General features: G+C 45.8%; 1 protein-coding gene across 3 annotated transcripts in view; it reads right to left on the bottom strand.

Moving 5' to 3' along the window:
• Window positions 1-3134: 3134 nt before the first annotated feature.
• LOC101408822 (liver carboxylesterase-like) overlaps window positions 3135-18198 on the bottom strand; it is a 31683-nt gene continuing 16619 nt past the window's right edge. For 2 of the 3 annotated variants that reach the window (XM_087420344.1, XM_087420345.1), the window contains exons 7-14: window positions 18087-18191; window positions 15565-15603; window positions 10955-11095; window positions 8995-9075; window positions 8592-8739; window positions 4672-4803; window positions 3600-3672; window positions 3135-3318 (exon numbers count right to left, since the gene is read on the bottom strand). In XM_087420344.1, coding sequence (XP_087276470.1) covers window positions 3135-3318; window positions 3600-3672; window positions 4672-4803; window positions 8592-8739; window positions 8995-9075; window positions 10955-11095; window positions 15565-15603; window positions 18087-18191 — 903 coding nt within the window. The remainder of the gene's footprint in view (window positions 3319-3599; window positions 3673-4671; window positions 4804-8591; window positions 8740-8994; window positions 9076-10954; window positions 11096-15564; window positions 15604-18086; window positions 18192-18198) is intronic. The other variant, XM_087420346.1, reaches the window with a different exon arrangement.

The following is an 18198-nucleotide window of genomic DNA, read 5'->3' as shown; positions in this document are numbered from 1 at the left end:
ACCATCTGAGAGAGGTGAGGAGGGGTGTCGTGGAAAGCGCCATGGTCTGAGCAGCCATAGATTTGGGCTTCTCTGTCCCATGGGCTGAGATCATTATTCTCTTGGGCTCAAGTTATGGTGACTCAGCACTAGGTCTTCCAGGGTGAGGACAGACAGACCTGGGGTTGGCATTCACAGGGGCCTCTAAGCTGGCTGAGCGGGTGCCTATGTCTTTGAGCAGAGCATATCTCCCCATTCCAGATTCCCTTTCTACTTCTCTGGGCTGACAAGGCACCTTAGCAAAACAGAGGAAGCTGATTAAAATAGAATATGGCACTGTGGCCACCAGGTGGCACCAACACAGGCTCCTGCTGTCAAGCACAGGCTGAAGGAAGACAGATGTTCTAGGGGTCTTTGTGTCTGGACCAGTCTCAGAGCCTATTCGAGTCCTCAACACTTCCCTGAACCAGGGAGTGAAAAGCAGTTCTTTTCTGAATGCAAAGATCTATTTGATTCCGTACTCTTATATATTGGATGGATTCACTCATTCATTCATTCACTGATCAGAGTTATACCCTGACCTACTATGTACCAGGAAGGAACTAGAGAATACAAAGATAAAATAACCGTGTCCTCAAGGAACTCGCATCTGATGGAGGAGACAGCTAGCGTGCTGATCGGGAAACATATTGAACCGAACTGCATGCTTCTTTGAAACCCTCTAGTGTCTCCCCACTGCCTTCAATGTAAATCCAAGTTCATCAGTGTCCCCATCCTTATCTCACCCCACCCTAATTCTCTCTTTCTTCTCCTTCTAGGATTCCTGTTACACATACGCTGCACTATTACATGTTTTCCAACATCTCTTAGCTCCTTTGTACTGTTTTTTTGCCCACTCCTTTTTCTCTTTTTATTTAAGCTGGGTAATTTATAATGACCTCTCTTCAAGTTCGCTCATTCTTTCCTCAGCCATGTCAAGTGTACTGATAAACCCAGTGAAGTTATTCTTCACCTTTGTTACTATTTTTAAAAATATCTAACATTTCCATTTGCTTCTTTCTGCAGCAATTACCCATCTGTTGATGGAAGTGTTCTATGTAGCTGTTTTCGGTTACTAGTCTGTTAGTTCTAACAACGGGGGTATCTCTGATTCTGGTTCTATTGATTGTTTTGTGTTGTATTAGTGGGCTTCTTTTTCCTTTTTTTTTTTTTTGCTTTCTGTTTGTTTCTAATTTTAGATGAGGGATCCAGAGTCTCCCTCAGCAGTGTATGTAAGAAAGCAGAAAATTAAGTAAATTGTATTTATGACTGGAAATGGGCATGCTTCTTCTGCTAGACTCATAATGTATGTGTGTGTGTGTGTGTGCATGTGTGTGTGCATGTTTTGGGAGAAATGATTTAATTTATCAGCAGTTGAGCCAGGCTTGAGTTTCATTGTTGCCATGGTCATCTTCAGTGCACCCCGATTCACATTCTTCTAGGGTTACCTTGTGCTTAAGTCAAGAGCTGCTGAGAGGTTTCCCTCAATGTTCCTGCTCCACCAACAGCTTTAGTCCTGCCCTGTGCACTTTCCCTTCACAGAGGGTCTCTCTCCACATTTTCTCCCTCACCCAGTGGTAGATTTCTGCTACTCGGTACTTGGTGTGTGCTTCCTTGTTGGGTAGTGGTCCAGGAGTGGTTTCTCTTGCTCTGGTCCAGTCTCAGCCTTAGTCAGATGCTGTGTTCCATGGTCATGGAGAAGAGACTTTCCCAGTGATTTGCCCTCATCAGCAGTAAAATACTTCTAATGACCAGGACCCAGGATTTTCTCTTGTCCCTCTCCCAAGGGAAAGGGTTTTTTAAGTTTTCCTTTTCCTCAGCCACAATAGGTCTACCCAAAGCCCTGAGGGATGTGGTTTTGCTACCCTTTACCCAACGGTTTAGAGATTTTGTGGCTTAAGGGGGAAGTTTCCGAGCAGGGCTATATGCCTGCACCCCTAAGGCAGGCTTTCTCTGGTCTTACTCCTGCTCCCGATCTTTCTCAGGATCCCCTGATGGAGGTCCATGGAGTAGAGTCTGTGTAATCTCCCCCATGGGTCTGTGGCTCCCAAGGATTTTATACCCTCATACTAGTCCACACTTGGCCTTTAGCACTTGATTAGAATTTTTAGAGTCATTCTGCCCACATCTATGGTGATCCCATCTTCCACCTGTAGCAGAGGGTAAGTCAGCATCCACATCCCATCTTTCCTACAAAGTGCCGTCTTCCTGAGACTTTAGGGCAATTGTTCACCTGCAACCTCAGCTCTTTGAATGGTTCAGAGAAAGTCATGATTTTGAGGATAATCCCGCTGTTTCTTGCTGTTAGGGTGGAAGTGACAGTCATTAGAGCTTTCTACATATCAGCAGAAGCCAGAAGTTACCCTGGGTGTTCTGAAAGAGGCAGTTTTAGAGTGACAGTTTAGGGACTCACTCCAAGGTTGTCACTGCTTGGATTTGAAGTGGCCCAGGCAACAGAAGGGGCTCAGACAAGGTGTTGGAAGACATGGACCTACAGAGGGGGCTAGGAGGATAGTGTGTGTGTTGAAGAATTGCAGACCTGTGGAAGGGTCAATAAGGGCTACACAACATGCCACAGGGTCAACTCGGCAGCTCTTCTCCGCCCCCCACCCCACACACACACTCCAGGTACATCCTGAGTCTGTGCCTCCTCCAGCTCTACAGGTAGTTTCATAGGGAGGACAGGGACACTGAAATCTGGTCACCCCATAACCTGTTGTTGGAAGTTGTTGAGGGCCCAGAGACGTGGAGCAGACGCAGGGTGTCCCAGGGCCCAGCCTACTGGATTCTGCTTGTCCAGAGGCCAAGCCAGACACGCCAGAGGCACCTTCCTGCGCATAGTGTTATCTCTCTTCACTCTTCTTTCTCTAACGAGGATGGATGGCTTAATTTTCAGTTGAAGACACAGACACTGACTTGGTCTCCAAAAGAACATTTATTCCCAAATTGATGCCACAGATACAGAAATTGCCCCTCCCTGGCCTCTGCCTATCCCACCTGACAATTCCGCAGCCTCCACAAAAAGATACCTCTTTCGCCCAGAAACACCATCTATAGAATACCCCATCTGCCCATCTGGGTTCCCTTAGGCCTCTGACGCTGGCTGGGCTGCCCATTCAGAGCTCCACATGTTCTGTCTGATGTCGCTTCTCTGCTGCCTCCTTGGCTCGGAGCTCGGTCCAGAAAGCCACTTCCTTATCTTTCAGCTTCTGGGCTGCCTGGGTGGTGACACCAATCTGCAGGTACCCTTCCTTCTGGTCATATGCTGGCCAATGTGGCAGTCCCTCCCCATTGGGGTTCCTGGGAACAGAATCAAACAGATATTCCCCACAGCTACTGTGTGGTCCCAACTGTCTTCTGAGATTATCAGGGACTCCTGGTGTCATCTCTGCCAAGAGGCTCGTATGCCTCCAGAGACAGGGAGCTCACCACCTTCCGGGCAGCCTGTCCATTTTTAGAGGGCTCTCATGTCAGAGGACACAAGGCCAGGAATTTGACCATGAAACATTATAAGACACCTCTTCCCAACAGAGCTGCCCTACCCCTTTCCATCCTTGATCCATCTTTGCCATGAGGCTCACCCATAGCGAGCAAAGTTGGCCCAGAATTTCATCACCATTTTGCTGAGTTTGATCTCCTCTTCTGAGGCATCCTCTGTAGGAAGGAGACAAAAAGCCTTTACTACTCAAAGTGAGGTTCTTGGGCCAGCAGCAGCAGCATCTCTTGAGAGCTTATGACAAATTCAGAATCCAATCCCTTACTCCGTATCTACTGAGTCGAAAACTCCATTTTAAGAAGATCCTGGGTAATGTATGAGCACTTCAAGCTTGAGAGGTACTGATGCAGGACACAGTAAATGGCTGCAGTCGATCCATGAGTGGTGGTCTTTGTCTTCTGTGCCCACCCTCCCCGTCCTCCCTCTTCAGAGTCGCAATGCCGTACCCCAGTGTTTCCACTACAGCAACCCCAACTCCCAAGATTGCTCTCCCTTATGTCTTTCCTCAATCTCCTCCACCCACCCAGCTATACATAGAACCTGAAAAATAACAGAGCTGCAATGGTCCTAAAGAGTCACCCAACCAGGGAATGCCCAGAGGCACTGGTTGTCACAAACAGCCCTGGGGTGGGTCACATGCAAGTCCTCTGTGGCTGTTGATAGTTAAGGGATTGAAGACATTTGTGAAAGGTTTTCTTTAAAATATCATATTATTAAATATATTAAGTTTAAAAAAATATGAGTTTTAGAAAGGTAGATAAATGGTTAGATGAATAAATAGACACATATTAGCCCTAATTCAAGGTCAACATCCATTCTAACCTTACTGTCACTTAACCTGACATGCTCTTGTGAGTGGAAGTGGGTGGTGGCATTCTAGCCCTTGAGCCAGACCAGACAATTCACCCTCCACCTGTCACATTGATGTCCAGGTGTGGATTCTTATAGTGATCATGAATGAGAGCACATGGATACACAATCTCTATCATGCAAGTTAGAGCAAGAGAAAGGTTGGGAAATTTTGTCATTCAACCTTGTTATGGAGAATTCAGGAAACTGAGACCTGGAGAGAAGGAGGGATTTGTCCAAGGCCACCAAACTGAGACTTGAACCCAGGTCTCCTAATCCCAAGTTTGTTGTCTCCAAAGGGCCATCACCTTTTAGAAGTGGGGCCCCGAAGACCGAGAAGACCTCATCCCCGTGGTCCCCTTTCACCTTCTTGGGTCTCAGGTCTGATGAGAAGCTTGGGCGATACTCAAACTCATACATGTAGGTAGAGGCTCCGGCATCTGAGAAGACATGGATTCATGCACAGATCATTTTACCTGACGCACACCTGGAGGGTATCAAGGTGTCTGGGGGCCCTGAGCACTCAGGGAATTGCTGACACATCTGGGTCCTGAGTACACAACAACAACAATATTAATAACAGTTGCCATTATGAGTGTCAACCATGTGCTGGACACTGTGTGGCCCTGCAGGAGACCCCTGGTTATCAGCATAATAGAGAAATAGCGTTTTGGAAAAGATCTGTGACTTGCTTACAGGCACATAGCTCGTGGAGGTGGGATGGGATTTGAGCCAGGTGTTTGTTGAATGAATGAAGATTAAATGAAGGACTGAATGACTATTGACACACTGGAGAGATCTATTCAAAATAATTAACATTATAGGACCATCGGGTCAATTCACGTAAACCACATTGCCAACTGATGCATTCACACTCAAGAACATCTACATTCTTACAGTTTACACTACTGTGTTTCATTGAAAAGAGGCTAGTTTTCATTCCTTTGGAGAATATCTGCAGTCTATTAGGTCTCTTCTATTCTGCCCAGTTTTGAGTGTTTTCAGCGTTTCTCTCACTATTCTGAGAAGAGTGAAGCAAATCCAAGTTTCTGATCTGAAAACGCGAATATTTAAACACAAACATATGCAGAAAGGGGACAATCTGTCTCATGTCTCAAGAAATCACAAACTCAGCATTTCCTATTTCCCTGACACCTCACATGTCTTGCCTCCTTCTTGGCCTGGGGAGTGTTGAGGTGGTGGTGAAGAGAGAAGAGGGGCTGAGGAAGGAGGAAGTTGCCTCTCTCCTGCCCCTCTCCTCCTCCCCTGCCTCCTCTCTCACCTCCCTCTCCAAGCCCCAAAGATGTCAGCTTTCCTGCTGATGCTTCCCCAGAACTGCCATTCCTGCTTCTTCAGGGCTAACTCCTGGGCAACCCAGCCACGGAGATCTACATTTTGTGTGAATCATGAGGCCCACAGTGAGTGACTCCAACAGGGGAAGGGTCAGGCCCCAAGACAGCTGGTGGAGAAACTTTACAACTTTTTTCCCCCTTGGATATAGTAAAAATTTGAAAAAGGCAGAAAAAAGGAAAACGAACAAGAATATCACTTACAATCTCACCATTCAGGGAAACCTGTTAATATTTTAGCAGGTAACATTTTAATGTACATAAAATTGGGAGAATATTGTATATGTTATTACATAAATAGTATAGTCATTTCTTCACATCGTTACATCTTCATCCACAAAATTTTTTAAGAATACATTCCATCCTGACATGAGGAAGTGGAATCATTTCTTTAATTTCCTCCTTCACTCCCATCATTGCACCCTTGGTTTAGCAAGAGGAGTTGTTTTGAAGAAGCAGTCATCTCTGGTTCCATAATCCACATGTTAAACAGCTGCTTCAAGGTCAAGCAGAACTCACTACAAGTGGGGTGTTTCATCTTGTCTCTGCCATGCAAAGGTTTTAGAAAGTAATTCAATACACAATCATAGAGGAAAGAACTTCTGTGAATGAGAGAACTTATTTTTGGCACAGTGCTCCCCAAAAGATATTCTTCTTTTTTTCAACTTTCTGCATTAAAGCACTGAGACTTATAAAATTCCTACAATCACAACCCAAGTCTTCAAAGTTAAGTAGCAAAGAGATTTGGATAATAACAATGAGGAACAACAAGAGAAGCAGAAGGAAAGAGACAGCTAGTAATCAAAAATATGCAAATTAAAATAGTGTGATGCTCTTTTTTTTTCGGTCATGAAGGGCTTATGAAATTAGCAGTGTTATTTTTGTTTTTAGTTTGAGTGTCCCAGGTGAGAGAATCAAGAAATCTACACTCTTATACACTGGAAACCAATTTCACAATCTGTATCAAGAACTTTAAAATGCTCCTACATCCCAACCTAGTAATTTCACTTCTACAAACAAATCCTAAGAAAATTATTAGAGGCTAGATTAAAGATTTATGCAAATAAGGCTGAGCAGAATGTTTTTCTGTCATCAAAATATGAGCAGCCATCCTAAATATGCAATTGGACAGGAATACTAAAATAAATTATAATCCATGAAATGATGGATGTTGTTGGTGAGTTTTTATTGACATTGAGGAAACACCAACAATATAGTATTCTATGAGAAAAACATAATACAAATTAATTTTTAAATTATATGTAAGACATTCATAGATTATTAGAAGAAAATATATCAAAAACTTATAGCAGACACTTCTAGGTGGAGGAGTTATGAGTGATATCTAGTTTCTTCTTTATGTGTTCCCATATTTTCAAAACTTTCTACAACTGTAAGATATTATATATTATCATATACTAACTTTATATTCAGAAGAGTTCTTTTTGATCAAAAAGACAGTGAGACAAATACAAAAATGAAAGAATACTGTTGGAAAAATCTGTGTACTTCTGTCAAAAGACCTTGAACACAAAGTCATGAGCTATCAGATGAAAACACAAATCCACACGGATGCACCAGCAGATGATGCAGACAGGGATACCACAAATCAGACACGTAGTAAGAGACAAGACCAAGTTTATGAAAGAACAGATTTGTCCCCAGGTGGCCCCTGGCTGAAGAGTTTCATCAGGATCCTCGGGAGGAGAAAGTGGTAAACAGCACCCGTATGTTACTGTCCTGATAGTAGGTCAGCTGTAGATACTTTTTATCATTCTTATAAAATCCTGAATTTAAAAACCTTCCAGCACAGTTAGAGAGAGAGGTCTGGACTAGAGAATCATTCCCTGACTTGCGGACTAGGCGAAGGAGGGCTCCTAGAAAAGGAAAAGTCCTGTGAGGACCTTAAAAAGGCACCCAGAAGGGACACCTCCTCTCTAGGTAAACCCACCCACCCTGACTTCACACCCCACCTACACATCCTTGGGTCAATGTAGAAGGTTGCATGGTAGACCCAGCACACACCAAGATGGACAGCAGCCAGTCACAGACATTGACATTCTCCAGACCACTTGTTCCGTATCTCCCACTACTCATTTCTCTCAGCTTACTTGGTCTTGGACAAACTTCCTGATCTTATGCTTGGCTTCACCCTACCCTCAGCTACACTAGTTAACAAATTAGCTTGAAGCTAGCTCCAGACCTTAGAAACCTGCTAAGACACATCTTCTAAGATTTGCTCTCTAGCCCCACGGAACGCAAAAACTTCAGGTGAGGAGTCCCAGTAGAACATGCTGTTGGTGCCTCACCATATAACTACTTCTGGGCATGCCAGCCTGACTTCCATCTCTGGCTTGTTACCTGAGGTCTTTGGCTGCCAGAGACCACTCTGCCCATGTGAACAGCAGGTCAAAGCACCAGAGAATCAACAATCCCTTGAGAACAGCCTTCAATCAATGACACGTGGAGTTGGAGAATAAATACCTCAGTTCCCACACCGCTCACCCAGGATAACCCTGAGACTGTCTTCTGCAGGTTTCCTAGAGCTCCCCAGCTCCAGTGTCCACAGCGGATACTTGCTTGACAGGGCAGCATGGACTGTCTTCCTCCTCCTTCCCCTGTCACTTCTCCACTCCTCTACTGGTGTTTCCTGGGATCAGCTCCCAAATAAACTACTTGCATTTGGATCCTTTTCCCAGAGTAAACTTCCAGCAGAAACCAAGATAAGACAGTGCCCCACCCCAGGGCCATATGGAATCAGCCTGGGAGGACAGACACTCTGCTGTTTCCACATATCTGTCTATGCTGAGGGGAGGGCAGGACAGACAGCATAGCCGGTGAGCTTGGTGTCCCTTTCTTCCCTAACCTCTGGGACTCACCTCTGTGGAGACGGGCCAAAGTCACAGATGGGACACCTAACATCACATCTCCCATCAAATCCAGGAACAGGTCTTTCTTTTTGACAGGGTCGTCTGTCCCTCCCAGATACTTCTCAGTGGCCACTGGAGTCAGTTCCTCAGGGATGTTCTGAAATAGATCAAGAGGGAAAGTGACAACCACCCTCTGGTGAACGACACAGCTTCTCTTCTTGTGTTAATGGTGAACCTCTTGATTCCTGTGCAACCACCTCCCACTTCGTGAGGTAGGTGAGAAAGGCAGAAAAATTGGAGTAAAACCCTCTGGCCCCAGTCTTCCTGCTGCCATTTAATTTATTTGTGATTTGGGGCAAGCACCTCCCCTCTCTGGGTCTCAGCCAGTTCCTGTGATTCCCTAGACTCTTACCAGGATGTGGCTGAACTTCTGCAAGAGTGACATGGCCGTCTTCTGGTCCAGCTTGCCTTCAGAGAGTGGGAGGCCCATCATCTGTTAAAACAATGCGTAAGCAATTGTGAATCATTGGGAATTAGCAGGAAGAACCAAACTGACCAGCTGACCAAACCAATGCAGGCTGAAGGTCACCTTGTCAAGTCTTGACCATCAGGGTCTTTGAAGAGTTGGGATAAATTAATTAATCAAATAGACTATTATATCCAGAAACTCAAGGAGTGCTAAGAGGGTAAACTAAATGTTTACTTTAAAGTAAACCTGTAAATGGAGAAGTTGTCCCAGTCCTTTGCAGGACGTATATGTATATACATGTGTCAGTCTAGAGTCCCCACAATGGTCATCGAGACAGAGAGGGAAGGTTTAAGCCAGGCTAGTGTTGAAGTGGAGGGCTCTTGGCAGAGGACATAGACCTCACAAATACCCCTCCCCCTCATCTCAGCTGACTGAGGAAGCCCTAAATCCTGCCATTATGGCTTGGTCCTTCAGTATAACCTCTTAAATTGTTCTAAAGTGAGTACTATAGAACTCTGCACATAACAGCTCCATCCAAATCTTGGCACTAAGGGACTCGACAGAACTAACAAGGCTTCTAGCAGCTAAGGCCCTGTCTTTAGGATGAACCCAACTTTCCTTAAAATGCCTGCCTGAGAAAGCTCCCTGCTCCCAGGAGAATTCACTGTTTGTTCCAGCCAAAACCTGGTGACAAGTAGATAGTCCCTGAACCCTGTCTTAGAGCAGCTACTTTAGAAATCTTGTAATTACAGATCCTTTCTCTGCTTTTGAGATGTAAATAAACCTCCCCAAATTGTTTCCTCAATGACCTGAGAGCCATCTCTTTGAAATGCAGACATTCACAGAATAACTCAGACTCTCTCTCAGTCCCTGTGGGAGTATAGAAACCTAATTTCTTTGGGCACCTTGCTCCAACTTATACCTCTGTCTCCTGTCATAAAGACAAGACACTTTGGGGCCTGCACAGTGGCTTAGTAGTTAAGTTACCCACTCCACTTTGGCAGACTGGGGTTCGCTGGTTCAAATCCTAGGCGTGGACCTACACACTGCTCATCAAACCATGTTGCGGTGGCGTCAAAAAACATACAAAAAACGGAGGATAATTGGCACAGAACTTAGCTCAGGGACAGTCTTCCTCACCAAAAAAAAAAAGACAAGAGAGTTTGCTTCTCCTCCAATAAGCACCAATTCCCTAATCCAGGTGGACCAGTCACAGGGACAAACCCCCTCCCAGCTTCCACCACAGCCTTTCCCTGAGAGCACCCAGCCTTTAGATAAGACCCAGCCTGGTGTTTCAGGGGCTTGAGTTCAGTTCATGCTGGACTCTTTTCCCTACTTCAGTGGTTAACTGAATAAAACCCGTCCTCACCACTTAAACTAGTGCTGGCTTTGTCTATCTTTGGCAGAAGGGAAAGCCCTTCCTAGCTTTTAGCAGTCAATTTTAAGCCAATGGGAAGCTAGCTCCTCTGAATCTTTCCACTTAGATGACTAGGAGCATGTGTGGAATTTATGGAGAAACCATGAAAGCACCAAGCCCAAGGGGAGAGGCTGCAGGGCCCCAGGCCTCACTCTCCTAACTCCCCAGCTCCTTCCCCTTTCCAGGCCTCGGCTTTCTCATCTGCCCAGGGATTGTCTCTACAGGGCCCCCAGCATCGATATTTCAGGATTATTGGATAGAGAACAATCAGAGAGTGTTTGGGGAGAGGGGTCCCCAGGGCCGCACACCCAGGTGACACTTGGGCCATCACTGAGAAGGTTTCCATGGAAATGTCAACTTCTGTGAAGGGGACAGCGGCCCTGGACCCAGAGGGGGTCTGCAGAAGGAGGAGCTCCTGTGAGCAGAGATGGGAGAGGTGATGTGAAGGGCAGGTGAGGTGAGTCTAAGATTCCAGCACATTCTCACCTTTGGAATCATCCAGCCAAACTCTTGCTTGTTGAATCCAACTATGTAGGGAACAGTGTTGAATGTCTTTTCAGCCAGAATCTCTTCAGGCATCTTTGGCAGCAGCACTCCATCAACCACAGTAGGCAGGTAAGGATGGTTCTGGGGAAGAGGGGGCATAGTGTCTGTGCTTACCCTCTCGAAGGAACACCCACCTCTCCTTACCACTTGATGAACACAAGGCCAGCACCGCAGGCCTCTGTACCGCAGGCCTGCCTGCCCATGGTGGTGACCACAGAACTCGGGGTTCCAACAAAGGAGGCTACGTCACTATGACCCCAGAGGGCAGAACTTTGACCAGGGGCTAGAAACATAAGGTGATGGGGGCAGGTATCCCTCAAATGGGGATATATATATGTACATATATACATACAAATGTATTTATATATATTCATATTTGTATAAATACATAAATATATGTTTAGATTTGTGTATTGAGATATATATATGTATATATACATGTTTACACATATTTCAAATTAAAGTGTATGTATATCTACATGTATCTCTCTCTCTACAGCCACTTCTCGTTTTTCATGGTAGTTTAGTTCTATAAAGTCACTGTGACTCTGAATTAGTGAAACTGAGCCACAGCTCCGAGGGGAAATACAGGGTTAGGTTCTTGGGGAACTCTGGTCACAGTTTCAACAACCCCGTTTTATGTGTGTGTAAAGACATCTAACGTAGTACACATTCATAACAAATAATTAGTTATCTGTAGTTCTTATTTATAAGAAAACACCAGCCGAGAAGGGCTCACACTTTACATCCTCGGGTGAAGTGAACATGAATTACTTGTCCTTTAGCCTCGTGACAGCGCCGTCCACTGTGATTTTTATCATCATCATCTCATGAAAACACAATTGTAGCCGCTTTTCCACAGCTTCATTACGAATATAGACGTCATGTTAGCATTTCCAGAGGGGCCTCAGGGCAAATTTCCTCCTCCTTTTCTGGATGTGCTGCACGGTTGATGCATTAGCACTGAACTCACAGCCAACAGCACTGTAACCCACGCCTGAATGAAGCTCATCTAACACACGTATTTCTCACATGTTGGGCACATCGCAGCATTATTGTGCTGAGGAACACTAGACAGCACTTCAGCCCTGTGCTGGTGGCCATTTTAAACGCAAAACCATCAACAGAAAGCACAAAAATGTGACCCATGTGGCGCTAAATAGACCGTGAAGAGGACACGTGTTAATAGTTTGAGAGATGAAACAAGAACACAGAGCGTTGCTGTGTTTGATCTCAGACAGGAACCCATTTGTCACCGTGTGACTCAAACTTTCTCTCCCTCTGTGCACGTCCCCACATGGTCACAAAAGTGCCCCAAGTATTGATTTTGGGTAAAAAATAAATTTCAGTGAGTAGGTGAATGCACAAATACAGAATCACGATCAATGACAACTGACTGTATCTCTCTATCTACATTTAAACATGAGCCTTTCTTGATGAGTGGTTTGATTTGAGGAGGTAGTGAGCTCCTAACACTCAAGGGGCTTAAACCAAGACTTGATTCCTTATCAGAAAAGAAGAGCAGGATAAAGAACCTGGGATGAGATCACGTAATGTGATAAATGTCTCAATTTTAGGTTTTACCTGTGATGAAAAATATTTACATGTCGCGGGTGCAGCAGAGCTTGACCCACATGTCACCCACATATCTGGGTCCTTTATGTTTCATATTTGATCACAGATGATGTTAGGAGCATGGATTTTGGAGCCAGATTATCTGGACTTGAAACCTGGCTCTGCCACTTATTAGCTGGTAACCTGGGAATGTACCTCAGTTTGTACCTGTTTGTACCTCAGTTTCCTAATCTATAAGATGGGTTGTTGTGAGGATTAAATGACTGAACACACGCAAAATACTGGGCACAGTACCCGGTATGTGGAAATGGCATGATAAATACTAGGCATTGTTCATTAGCAGTTCTGTTACAGATCCCTCACATAGACACCAGCTCCGTGTGCCATATTTCCAGCTGCACACACTATGTGTCATATTCTGCCCGGATGGCTGGTGAAACTGGAAAATCCCCAGGTTTTAATACTCTGTGGTTCCCACGACAAACACCTGCTCTCCAAGGTTCAATGAACAACAGGCAAGTTATGGCTGCACAGGAGTTCTCTCAAGTGATCTGACTCAGCAGGACAAGGGCCCAAATCCTAATGCAATATGGCTGACAATAGGGGCAAAGGATGTGGGTGCCTCCACTGCTCTCTTCAAAAGGCTGTGCATTTCGGAAAGGGCTGCTGCAGGAAGCAAGCAAGAGGAGCAACTCCTTCCGGAAGGAGGACACAGGGCAGGCCACATGGAGGAGGTGCCTGCCATCTGCAGTGGCTCTGGGGAATGAATAGTATTCCAAACAGTGGGAACAGCATGAACAGACTGACAGAGGTGTCACTGTGCAGACTAATCCCAGGAACCTCAGACCCCGAGAGTCCTGGGCTTGGAGGAAGCTGTGGGGCGTGGACTAGAGAGAGCAGATGCTGCAGCATGTTCTCTGCACAGTGTCTGCACAGAGCAGAGACTCAGATGTGTTTTGAAGGATAACTCCATGGAGGTGAGGGGGTTTGTCTTGTCAGGAAGGTCAGCCTTTTAAGAAGTGGGGACATGCCCTGACCTGGGTCTACAAGGGTGAGTCTGGCAGCACCGTGGGGCACGGGAGTGGGAGGGACAGTAGAGGTGGAAGATGGTGAAAGTCCAGGAGAGACAACGAGGGCCTGATCAGGGCTGCGTCCAGTGGGGGCTGAGTGACACCAGCAACAGTGAGAATGGCAGGAGTCGCCGCTGTGCAGAGTGGGTGCCAGTGGCTGCCCCGGGTGGGCCTCGTGTGTCACCTGGCTCAGGTCAAAAACCCCAGGGCCTGCTTCACCCCTTCTCTTTTCCTTACACCCCACATCCTGTCCACTAGCAAATCCTGTCAGCTGTCACTTCAAACATATCCAGACAACAACCCCTTGTCACCACCCCCTCTGCTGTGGGCTAATCCAGGCCCCCATGATCCTTTGCCTGGATTATTGCAGTGCAGTGGATTCCCAGCTGTTGTCCCTGCATCTGCCCTGCCCCTTCCCTACCTTCAGTTTCAATACTACAGTCAAAGAGCACCTACGTCGGGCCGGCCCCGTGGCCTAGCAGTTAAGTGCGCGCGCTCCGCTGCTGGCGGCCCGGGTTCGGATCCTGGGCGTGCACCGACGCACCGCTTCTCAGGCCATGCTGAGGCCACTTCCCACATACAGCAACTAGAAGGATGTGCAGCTATGACATACAACTATCTACTGGGGCTTTGGGGGGAAAATAAATAAATAAAATTATTAAAAAAAAAAAAGATTTGATTGCAAAAAAAAAGAGCACCTACATGAAATCCAAGGTCACTCACTCCTCTGTTCAGTACACTCCCAAGATTTCCCATCACACTTGGAATCACATTCCAAGTAATTTAAAGCACCCCCCTTCCATTCCCTTTTCAGCCCTAGGCCTGTTCCTCACTCCCTGCACTCCAGCCACATTGGCCTCCTGCCTCAGGACCTTTGCAGTTGCTGTTCCCTCTGCCTGGAACACTCTTCCTTCAGTGTCCCTGACAGCTGGCTTCCTCTCCTCCTCCAGAACTCGTCTCAAATGTCATCTTCTCATGGACCATTCCCGACCCTGCCATGTAAATTCACACCATCAGCAAACTCTAGACCCATTTCCCAATTTTTGGCACTAATGCTCACCATTATCACAGACACTACGTAATTTATTTGTCTGTTTATTGACTCTTCCCTCACTTCAGGAGGAAGACATTGCCTCTCTTTTGTCCATTTCTCTGGTTTACCCACAGCTCTTGAATCAGGTCCTGGCACACAATGAGTGCTAATTAAATCTTTGCTGAATGACTGAATGAATCTCATTGAATCCCCACAAAACCTTTAAGGTAAGTGTTATTATCCCCAGGGAGAGAGCAGAGAGGACAGAATTGGAGGACGGTGCCGCTGTAATGTCATCTGTACCGGGCAACTCGTTGGAAGGTAGGAGGGGAGGAGGATGGACATGTGGAGGATGGTTCTGGAGGTTCCTGCACAGCTGGGAGGAGGGTGCTGTCCTCAGGACTGAGATTTTGGGCTGTCTTCCTGACGGCCCTGCAGACAGTGCAGCTTGCACAGCCAGTCAACCCTGCAGCCTCCAGGAGAAGATCTGGGCTCCTCAATGAAGGCTCCTGAAGAAACCCCTCACCCACTTATCCCCATCTCCCCAGAGTGGTAGTTTCTAGTCTAGCTTTATCTCAAGAGGGCATTTTTGGGAGCAGGAAATGTAAACAAGAAGAGGGTAGACTTGGCTGAGGGGGACAGAGTTGAAGACTGGGAGCACTGGAATGGGAGTCAGAAGAAGGGGTTCCAGTCCTACGTCTGGTCCTCCTGGCTCTGTTACCCAAGCAAGTCACTGCCCCTCTCTGGGCCTCAGCAATATAGACACAGGTAGTTACTAAGAGTCCACAGGGGGAATTCTTTCATTCACATTTCACTGGAGCTTAAAGGTGTCAAGACGTAACACCTGTAATCAAGAAACCAAAGGTCCTTACTGTTCTGGTGTCTCTAAGGTAATCAAGAGGGATAAATTTCTATGAAGAAAAAAGCAGAGGATGTGGGTGAGAAGGCTTCCTGAGAGAAAAGCTGATCTTGTGAGCTGTGCGCCAAAGGAATCAGGCTCTCCCACACATGCCACCAGGGCTGGGGCAAGAAGCGGGCAGGACACTGGCTCCGCTGAGCATGAGCACAGGATGTGGGTGTAGGATGGGAAGGGGAGCTCTGGAGAGGATGTCTGTGGTTGTGCCTGCCCTGCCCTCCACCCATTTCCCCTTCTTGTTCCCCTAGGCTACAACATCCCAATTTTCCTTTGGGAGACCTCTCTCTTCCCCACTCTTACCCCGTGGATCCAGGCCTCTATATGTGACCCATCGTGCCTTATCTCCCTGACCACAGAGATTAATTCAAGGATGGGCATGGTCCATGTCCCTCCAGTGGAGTTCATCCCAAAGCTTTTGTTGGAGTTATTGGGAAAGAAAGTCTCTAAGCCTATAGGATGTAAGTCTAGAGTGCTGTTTTATTTTCACCTCCTCACTGGACAAACCTGGCCGAGAATGAAACCAACAACTAGAGGTAAAAAGCTGATGGATACAGAGAAATTCTTAATTATATCATATGTGTGTCTAGATGCAGCCAAGCCTGAAGCCTTCTACTTGAACTATAGTTTACTTTTCATTTAGTTACCTGAAGATTCTGCTGCAACACACTCCTTTTTCTGCTCAAGGCACTCTGAGATGAATTTTCTCATCTTGCATTAGAAAGTCCTGACTCATAGAAGCTCTTGGAAATTCACCCCATCCTACACTTTTCTTTGTTGTTTGTTCACCAAGATTGCACTGATTGTACCGTTACCTTGTAGCTAACAGGTCTGACCACTATGCAGCAAGTGACCAGTAAGCGTCCCTCTATTATGGGTGTAACCATACCAGCCAGATGTGCATCTGTGTGTGTCTGTGTGTGGATGTTTTTGAGAGTGAGGGTAATCATGGTAACACTTCCATGTGGTCTCAGACAACCTCAGAAGAGTAACATGGGCTTTTATGTTTTCTGGGTTTTCTCAAATTCACTAAATCTCCCCTTATAACTGGTTCCTCTTCTGCCACATGGAGAATGCTGAAATAAATTTTCCTCTTTCCAGGCATCAGAGAGCAGTTCTATTTCAATTCTTTGAACACATTGGTCATGTTATTTGAGCCTGAGAAACCAGGAGCCAAACCCCAAGACCACACTGGACTCAACCCATTGAAATAGAGCAGAGTTCAGTGCTAGCAGCCCGTCCTTGGGGGTACAGGAACATCCTCAGGAGCCCAAAGTTCAGACCGAGAGTCCAGGGGCTCAGGCTACTCCTGAGCTCACACTCATACCCTTCTCCCACAAAGAGAATAATTGTCATTGGCCCTAGATGCTGTATTCTCTGGGTATCTGTCCCTGTGATGACACACTGCCATAGCCATCCATCAATCCTCAAATATCACCTTCTGTGTGAAGCATCCTTGCTCACTATCATAAATATTTCTTGTCTCTATACTCCCACCACACTTAATCCATGAAGCGTATAATGTTTCTCCATAGATTGTTCTTTTTGAGCAGGGACTACATCTGATTCATGTCTGCATCACTCTCCCTGTTATCCAGCCACACATTTAGTACAGGTAGATGGATAGACAGACAGATGGATGGATGGATGGATCGATGGATGGATGAGTGGACGAGAGGAGTTGGTCAATACATGGAGTATGAGTGAACTGGATGGATAAGTGGATAGATGGATGATAACTACCAGATAGGTGATGGATGGATAATTGATTTTAGAAGGATGAATGATGCAATGAAGATATATGGTGGCTGATGATGCATGGATGATTGATAATAGATGAATGAAATTTTGGATGGATTGATACTAGATTGATGAAAGCATATTGATGAATTGGATGGATTGGTGGATGGATAGATGGATAACAAGACGATGAAAGGATGGATGAATGGATGGATGGTTGGTTGGTTAAATGGGTGAATAGGTGGATGTATAGTTAACCTAGAATCACTATTGAGTCAGTCTCGGAAAAGCTAGAAAACTGGGCCACCACGGGGGTTATAATTGAGGTAGTTTCTAAATTAACCAAGATAAATTGTGACAACCCTCCTGAAAATCATTGTTTTTTAGTATATCCTACCCCAAAGTGTAGGGTGGTAGTTACCTTTGGAAATAGTTAATGTTTAATTTCTTAAAACTATATCTGAAAACAAGAATGGCAAAATAGTAAGTTTTAATACAGGTAGGAGATTATTACACAATTGTTCACTATGTTATTTTTTGACATTCCTGTGATTGAGATACTTCATAATAGAAAAGAAAAAAAGAAATTCCCCATTCAGATGCAGAGGCTTACACTGTTCCTGAGAGGTGAGACACTGTCCCAGGTAGTTTCTCTGGGGCAAAGAGACAGCTGAAATGGTGAAGTCTGGGCCAAGTTTACGAGAGAGAGGCTTGTGTGGCCACGAGAACGGATATACCTACCACCTTCTGTGACGTCTCCAGGAGCTCGTCCTCTGTCTTCTGGCGCAGGCAGTGAACAAGGACAGCAGAGGTGGTGGTTTTACACCCAGCAAAGATGGCAAATTGCTGCAGA

Source organism: Ceratotherium simum, chromosome 30 (assembly GCF_057802395.1).
Source record: "Ceratotherium simum simum isolate JZ-2026a chromosome 30, ASM5780239v1, whole genome shotgun sequence".
Taxonomy (NCBI): domain Eukaryota; kingdom Metazoa; phylum Chordata; class Mammalia; order Perissodactyla; family Rhinocerotidae; genus Ceratotherium; species Ceratotherium simum.
This window is presented reverse-complemented; position numbering and strand designations above follow the sequence as displayed.